Source organism: Oreochromis niloticus, linkage group LG9 (assembly GCF_001858045.2).
Source record: "Oreochromis niloticus isolate F11D_XX linkage group LG9, O_niloticus_UMD_NMBU, whole genome shotgun sequence".
Classification (NCBI taxonomy): Eukaryota; Metazoa; Chordata; class Actinopteri; order Cichliformes; family Cichlidae; genus Oreochromis; species Oreochromis niloticus.
In genome coordinates this window covers 13424102-13432634 of record NC_031974.2, presented here as the reverse complement: position 1 = coordinate 13432634, position 8533 = coordinate 13424102, and the positions used below count along the sequence as shown (strand labels likewise).

The 8533-nt window shown below is 38.7% G+C and overlaps 1 protein-coding gene across 4 annotated transcripts; it reads right to left on the bottom strand.

Moving 5' to 3' along the window:
* Nucleotides 1-219: 219 nt before the first annotated feature.
* On the bottom strand, nucleotides 220-7566 carry LOC100696589 (inositol monophosphatase 1). Of its 4 annotated transcripts, none has more exons than XM_025910144.1 (10): nucleotides 7424-7558; nucleotides 6324-6433; nucleotides 4476-4571; nucleotides 4178-4309; nucleotides 3987-4091; nucleotides 3818-3863; nucleotides 3626-3734; nucleotides 1571-1679; nucleotides 610-761; nucleotides 220-449 (listed from the first exon to the last, which is right to left on the bottom strand). In XM_025910144.1, the coding sequence occupies exons 3-10, from the start codon at nucleotides 4511-4513 to the stop codon at nucleotides 322-324; spliced, it is 819 nt and encodes a 272-aa protein (XP_025765929.1). In that variant the 5' UTR covers nucleotides 4514-4571; nucleotides 6324-6433; nucleotides 7424-7558; the 3' UTR covers nucleotides 220-321. The 4 variants fall into 4 exon arrangements, with proteins under 4 accessions (XP_025765929.1, XP_005449080.1, XP_025765928.1 ...); XM_005449023.4 differs by having other exon boundaries at nucleotides 4178-4317; nucleotides 7424-7557; XM_025910143.1 differs by lacking the exon at nucleotides 6324-6433 and having other exon boundaries at nucleotides 7424-7566.
* Nucleotides 7567-8533: the final 967 nt, after the last annotated feature.

The following is an 8533-nucleotide window of genomic DNA, read 5'->3' as shown; positions in this document are numbered from 1 at the left end:
ACAGCGACTGGAAATCCAGCCAATAAGCCTTCAGTTTTAAGGCTGAATGCTTCCCATGTGTTATATTATGCACATGGAAAGCCATAAGCAAACCATGTGCAAATTATGCAGGTATTCAAAATTATAACCATTTCACCCTTCAGCTGATGACCGACTTTGTATCTATATGCAAAATGTGCAGCCAGTCAAAAATCCAGCACTCACATTAAGACAACCGAGTACAGCAAAGAGATTTTTATTCAGACAAAGGTGTGAAAGAGCTTTTCTTGTTCGCATTTTGCAGAGGAGTTGAAATTCAGTATAAACCATCATCAAGTATCTTCACTTCTTCTCTATTGGAGCGTCATCCCTCACCACTGGGAATATTTCTATTTCCTTGATGATCCGTTTAGCAATAGTCTCATTGTTTGCCGAAACCATCCTCCGAGACATTAGATCGAATGGTCCCCCTAAATTGTCAAAACAAAGCCTTTATTAAGAAGGACTCCTGCAGTCAGTGTTTTCAACAAGCAACATATTGCTTTTGCAATGATATTCATTAACACTCATTTCCAAGCACATATGCTTCATGATCAGCTGTTTGAGAAGATTTTTAGAAATCATACAAACCATCAACATCCAGGAGGATTCCTCCAGCTTCTCTGACTATAACTGCACCAGCGGCAATATCCCAGCAGTGGATCCCGATCTCAAAGAACGCCTCGACTGCCCCGGTCGCCACCAGACACATGTTTGTAGCAGCTGTTCCTGACCCACGTAGCCTGTCAGGAAACGTCAGGGAAAAAACTCAAAGTAAGGGATACTGGGAATTGCAGAAGCAGTGAGGAAAACATACCACACTGGTCAACAGCAGCAATTTTGCTGCCAGGTTCAACACCGAGTGACACATGAATCTACATTTTAAATATGATGAAGATGAAGTTATGTGGAACAATCCATCATGGCACTTTAAATATTTACAGATAAAAAGGGGTAATGCAAGTTTTGTTGATCTAAAGCAGTTTCATCATCTACCTTGAGTTTGAACTCATTGCATCATTTTAACACATTAAATGTTTTGGTTTCACCCTCTTTACTGTTGGTGTTCCTTGGCATACAGTATGCCTTTCACCACCCTTTACCTTCACTAGCTAGTTGGCATTTCAAAATTACTTTTTAAGGTTCAGATAAAGATGGGAGTTTGGCTGAAAACGCTCCTTTAAAAATCATCCTGTTTAACCTCTGCAATTAAATGCTGAGCCAACAGGTCTTTTACAAACCTCCATATGGGACTTGTCTCACTGTTGCCTCATGGCACAGAATAAAAGGACACCTTGTTTATGCGAGATGCCAGCTGCTTAGACAAAAACTAGACTATTTGACACCCAGTCAGAGCAGGCTGTATTGATCTGCATACAACAGGCAATAAGCCTGTTCCTTTGACAGCAATTTATGTATTTCCCTGTAATGTTGAATATACATAGAAAAAAAAAATTCAGGCAATTTTGTTGAGTTGTGGCTGCAAAAATCCCAGTGGAAATGACTTTTGACTGCAATGCACAGAATAGCATTTCAATCCAGGCCCACTTACCCATGCACTGGGATGCAGAGCATCTTTTGCATTGTGGAGAAGATCTTTGTCACTTTTTCTGGGCTTCTATCAGTTCCATGCTCAGAGATTATTATTGACTTGTTAATATCTGCAATGAGAGCAAGTCAAACATTCTTAGTATGTGTAATGGGGAAGGCTTTAAGACCCAGGGGACCCAAGGGAGGGTATAAAAGAGGAAGTAGCAGCAGGTGCTCTTCTTCTGTCATTTGCACTGAGGAGTGGCTGTGAACAATGGTTGTGTGAGTAGGTGAAGAGCCTGAGAAGTTTTAATTGTCTTCTACACAAACTGTTGTTTTAAGCCTCTACAGCCGAGGTTCGAGGTACAGGCTGTTTTTCTTTTAGTGCTTTTTTTTTTTTTTTAATTTGTTGAAATGTATTTGATGTTTATTGTATTTTATGTTTTTAGTAGTGATTTTAGAAGACAAGCCAGGTGTGCAGCAAACACAGTTGTCTGCTGGAGGTATGTTAACTTAATATATTTGACATTAAAAAAAAAGTATATTTATGCACTACAATCTAATTTATATTGTATTGCCTCCTGCAGGACAGGCTGCGCATGTGAATTTGTCACTGTTTTTTTTCCTCCTCCTCTTGTTGCGTTTTTCTCCCGTTGGTTTTAGAGTAGGGTCACCTTTTAAAACTGTTTTTTTTTTTTTATGCCGGGTTTGTTTTTATTTCTACTGGGCTGGTGCAATATTAGTCGGGCAATGTGCAATCCCTGAGCTGGGCTCTTACCTTAGGGGAATTAGGTCTTTTAGAGGGGCTCCGTGTGGATTTGCAGTGAATAAGTTTTATTAAGAGTGATTTTAGTGCCACCGATTATTGCCTGAACTAAAACACTTAGCGCATGTGATAAGTGTTCTGTTGGGCTTGTATTTATTTGGGTGGATTTGTTTCTTTTAAAGCAACGAGCATCTGGGACCACCGGGGTAGAGCAAGTGTGATAATTGCATTGCTGGCAGGTTGCACCAATAAGACTATATTGTGGTTGTTAGTGACCTTTTCCATTTTGATGTTTTAGGCCTTTTGCAAACCCTTTGTTTTCTTTTAAAATAATAAATTTTAACGTATCTGACTGATATCGACCCTCTTGTCCCGTTTATTCTGGGCTCGTTCCTGTAAGAGCTCTGGGCCTGAAAGTTTGCACAAGTAGTATAGAGGCCCTTAGCGGTTACTTGGTGGTTTTTACTCGCTACATATGCAGCAGTAGATATACACCTTATTACCAGATTCAGAAGATTCAGAAAGTGGTACATTGTGTCTAGATTTATCAGTATTCCAAATGTTCATTTCAAAATGTTGTTCTTAAATCAGGACACATTTCGTCTTAATTAGAAATTGACCAGTTCTACTACTTTTGCAGTACACATTAGAATTTTTTTTTTTTTAAAGCATCTGAATTGCTATTCAAATCAAAACAGGGATACATGAATTTGTATCTCATTTTCATCACCAGTTTGTTCAAAATCATTAAAACATGGGAACGGTGTCCTTAAAACTTTAACTCATTAATATGCATCAAATTATTCAGTGTTTGAGAAGTCTGTCAACTGTGTAACTCTTGGACAAAACCCCGATAGCTCAGCAACACTTGGCCCCAAAGTGATACAAACACCAAGTGTCAATTCCATTAGTAGTGTAGCAAGTAATACAAAAAAAAGTTTAAATTAAAAAAAATAATAAAAAAAATGTTGGGGTACGGTTCTAAAGTCTTGGATACAGATGTCAAATCACTCCAGAGTATAATGCAGATTTGTTTAATTAGTTGTCCTTGACCATATTGACGCACAATCCTTTATTAAGCTCAAATTTCATATTTTCAAAATCAGTTAGATAAAACATTAAAAGTACTGGTAAATAGACTCAAATTTGCTCATGTGGTAATGCATTTTGTTGGACAAATTTTTTAATAAAGGGGGGATAAGATTTTACTGGAGAAGTCCATCATGTTACTGCACAACAGGGGTTTAATACGGTGTCCATTTGCCAGTTTTTACATAACAGACTAAACCGTGCGTCATGAGGACATTGTACCTTTCACATCAGACACCTGAATGGGTTCGTCGTCACAGAAGGCTCCCTTCCCCTTTCTTGCTTTGTACATCTTGTCCTCCAAGCAGCTGTATACCACACCAAACTCCAGCTGAAACAGATTTAATTTTTAAGATTGACTTAATCCAGAGATCTGTGCCATTTTCTCTAATATAGTAGCTTCATTTGACGTACCTCCTTATTGACAGCAAATGCAATAGAGACAGCCACAAATGGGAATCTGCAAGCAGTTTCATGTGTATTGCATTAGTTAGTCAGAAAGTTTAAATAGACACTCTTATCAAAAGTTGTTTGAGCCTAGAAAGTTAAATGCATCTTTCCGTACATCACTTAAAAAGCTTACCCATGTACAAAGTTTGTGGTGCCGTCCACTGGGTCTATGATCCATGTAGGTTTGTCAGTCAAGATACATGGCTCGCCTTTGGCAACTGATTCCTCCCCAATGAAACTGCAGAACGAAGCAGCAGTGGATCAGTGAGGAATACCCACATACAACAACGGATATATAGGGGATGGTGGGTATGCATGGCTCGCCAGTGTGTGCCTTCTCCGAATTCCTCTTTAAGAGACCCGATGATGATTTTCTCAACCCTCTCATCAGTCTTGGTGACGAGGTCCACAGTGGAGCGCTTTGTCATGACTCTGATTTCACTCTCTCCAGCTTTCCTAATTTCCTGATTAAATGAAATATTGGCACATTGTCAATCCACCTTAAATTGCTTTTTTAAAAGAATGCCCATTTCAGCTTTTTAAATATTAGTATTGGGATGTTTTATGTTGTGTATACACTTTAGGTTAGTCACCAGACAACAAATGGGTGTTCAAGACATACCGCGCCAGCTTTTCTTGCCACTGCAACAGCAAAGTCATATGCCTTCTGCCATGGATCTTCCATTTTGCTTTTATATGGGGGCTTGCTTAGGAGAGTCTGTAAAAGAAAAGCAGCCTGTAAAATTGTTACAGCCCCAAAACATTAGACCATCCACAAGGCAGAGCTAAACAATGCAACAATGTCGACGAGTTATTTTGTCCATCCTAATGGGCATTCACAAAGACTGAGTCACTATACTTAAAGATGTTTCAAGTAGAGATGGCACGATACCACTTTTTTATGTCCGATACCGATATCATAAATTTGGATATCTGCCGATACCGATATGAATCCGATAGTGTGTTTTTTAATCAATGAAACTGTTTTTTTTAATATCTTGCTGCATTTTGTATAAGTTCATCCTCAAGTTTAAATAAACAACAACACTAAAGCTATTCTGTTATACCTGTATGTTAAAAAAAAAAAAAAAAAAATACACTGCATCCAAAATATTTTATAGTTCAGCAACACTGATCAATCTAATAAACTTAAACCTGCTCCATCCTCCCTATTCTGGTATTTTAAAGAGTACTTAGTGGAAATATTAAACAACCTGACTAACAGGGTTGCAAACTCCCAGCAAAAAAAAATAGGGAACCACCCTCCACCTCATGATGCTTAATCGATGTAATCAACTTTAATTTGATGCAGGGTGAAAAAACATGCACAGAATTAAATTATTTTTCTACAATAATTAAATAGATTCAACATCTTTCTTCTACAGAATTGCAGACTGCACAGATGGTACTTTCCCATAGGAAAAAGTACTATAGCTTACTAGGGTATATTAGACTTAACAGTTACTATATACAGTAATGGACTTCTATATATTTTACATCAGATTAAAACTTTGGGTGTAAGATTCAGATAATTATTTATTAAAAGCTAGATATTTTAAATGAGAATAAGAAAGAAAAGTATGTCTTTGTGCCCCCTTTTCCCTGTTCATGCCCTGTCGGCCCCCCTGGCTAAACTTTGCTAGATCCGCCCCTGCACAGTTATCAGCCGTCAGCTACATAGAAAAGGATCCTGGTCTAGAAAGTAATATTAAATACATTCTAACAGCTTATTAAGCTTAAACGTGCTGCTGTTGTTCCGCCGCTGGTTTCCTCTTTCTGGTGCAAAGTGGGCCAAAAACAAAGAAGAGAGACGGACTCCCGACAGAAAAGCCGATCAGCTGATCATTAAGCAGTTTCGTGAAGTAGCGGCAGGAAGGTGAGGGAGAGAGAATGAGAGGCAGTCGCCCCATATATCGGTTGTTAAGCTTAACATGGGAATGCTTTACAAACATTCAGAGATGAACTTACACACTTGCTTTACTTCTCTCTGGGATAACTTCCTCGGAGATGAAATGCTGGTTTGGTAGCAAGGCTACAAATACACACAGCCGCTCTATCACATGAGCGCACTGCTCCGACGTGCTACGGTTATGAGGCGAGTTATGCCGTGTCGCAAGTTTTGTGAGGGTTTTTTTTTTTATATATATTTAATGGATCGGATTACATTTTTAATTTCTCACCGATATCCGATCCAGTAATTTAGGTCAGTATCGGACCGATACCGATACGTAATATCGGATCGGTCCATCTCTAGTTTCAAGTGTCTCTACAGCTTCACACTTTGCAAAACATTAAAAATGCACTTGAAAATACAAAAGACACAAACATTGGAGGCACATATATTCAGAGCGTTGCTATGAAATGTTTAAAGCACAATATCTGAACTGGGCCTTCACACACTTAAGCAAACCACACATTTCAAATAACTTCATTAACGTGTGTTTCAATAACCCAGCTTTCTTTGAGTTACCACGTTTCTGCTGGAGGTGCCTGCTGAATTGTGTTAGAAGGATCAAAGCTGCATTACATCAGCTGCATCTTGAAGGCTGCTGATGGCCAATTGGACTGCACCATGTTCCTCTGGCATTATGTGGAGAGGAAACACAGTCAAATTTGACAGAGACTTTAACATCAATTTATTTTCATGTATTACTAGGGAGCATGATACTGACAGGTTTTTGTGGTTATCACAGGTGTTTGAATAGTCCTGTCTTTGTCTCTCCCCTTGTGCACCAGAATGGCCAAATCCACTATTTACTGCTTTTTCCCCTTTTAGTTTGTTTAGTGGGTTCAAACTCAGTTTTGTTTTTGGTCTGTCAAACCAATAAAATACTGTTATAAACCTGCATAATTAGCAAACTGTTTATACAACAGTACATATTTACTGGTGTAAGACTAAAGCTGTGAGCACTGCTATGCACTAATATCAACAACATCAGACAAATGTGCAGTAGGTGTGCCATGTATATTGTATTGAAACATGTCATATGGCTGCTGTGATTAGGTATCACTACCTCATAACACATTTTGGTTTTTTAAACATTAGTACATAGATAGTGAAAGCAGTCAGGCAGCAATGTCTTTCGCATTGTTTTGGGGTTTTTTCTTCAGAAAAAAAGAAAAAAAAGAAAATGTCCCAGTTGTGTCCATGCTGTTTCCACCTATCAGAATGTCTGGTTTATAGCACAGTATATCTGTGCTAAGAAGGCTGTAAAAGGAACTGAGCGTATCATTCCCATCATAAATGAAAATTAGTTAGTAATGCACTTAGGGATACATAAATTGCATCACATTTAAATACACTCCCAGCTAAATTGATTTGAGGATTTGCAGACAGCATGCCTGCAGAGAGAACTGCCTCTTACTTAAGGACAAGACAACACCCTTGAGCACACTGTGCCCTGAGGTACTACTGTACTGCAGAACATATGGTGTCTAAGCTCTTCTGCTTCACATTGATTAGATCTACTTTTAAAGTGTGTCCAAGCAGATCAGAGGATGCTTTGTAAAGAATCCATGCCTCATCAAGAAAAGTTTAATGCAAAGAATTAAAAAAATAAGAAGCCTTACCTTGTGGAGTCAGGTTACCTCGAGATGCTACTGCAAGTTCTTTAGAAAAGCCAAACTTTAAATTGCCTCATTGAAGAGATGAGGCAGCTAAAAAGGCTGGCATGACAAAGTGGGAAAAGTACTGGGACCGCCCTCACATGGTTCTCACAGCAATCAGAGGAAGAAAACATTCTGTCCCATCTCAGGGAGACCTGCAACAACATGATGGTACATTCACCATAGAGTGAGTGCATCCTTATCCTTAAAAAAGTAAGTGGAAAATTTTGAATGTCTCCCTAATTCTTGTGGAAGTCCCATAGGAAAACACACCCCACTGTCATACATTTCTGTGAGCTGTAATCGAATACAGAACAATGCATCCCAGAAAATTTCCACACTCTAAGTCTTGATATTGGATTATAAATTATGGCTGATTTTTAGGGCTCGAAATCTTAGGTCGCTTTTTTGGAGGAATCAAAAATTACATTCCAGCTCTGGACTTCTAACACATGATTTGGTATGACAAACAAAGCTTCGCTTAGTTTTATATTTCCTGGCAGTTTCACAGCCATTGAGCTTTCTCTTTATGTCCTTTTATTATATTCCACTGGTGGAAAATAGTTTGAAAGGTCCCCTGGTGAGTCGGTCTCCATTATGTGTGCGAGCATGCCCGTTGTTCAATGTGCCTGCTGGAAGTTGGATAAAGTCTTTACAGTAACCCCATGAACTGAGTAGAAGTAAACACAACAGATACACACATCCATATGCATCAATATTTATGTGTCTTAATGTGTATATCTCAGTTACTGCAGATTTTATATCCAACAAGGCAAATTAATGTGAAAATACTCTCGTTCTCTGTGGGAATCATCAGTTTGGCACAACAGCTACAAGACCCTGAAAATGTCCAATAAAGTGTGCTTAAGTCTGGGAAAACCAGTCTTGACTGTTTAGACTCAGACATGACATAATTCATATCCTACCTATCTTTCAAATACATGCTGCGCTCAGGTCCTAAAGCATTACAAAACACTTTTTGTGCTTTTTTTCTTTTTACAAAGTCATGATGCCACTTCTCACCCTGACAGTGGTCTTGTGTGGAGCAATTCTTTGCAGCAAGACAAATTGTTC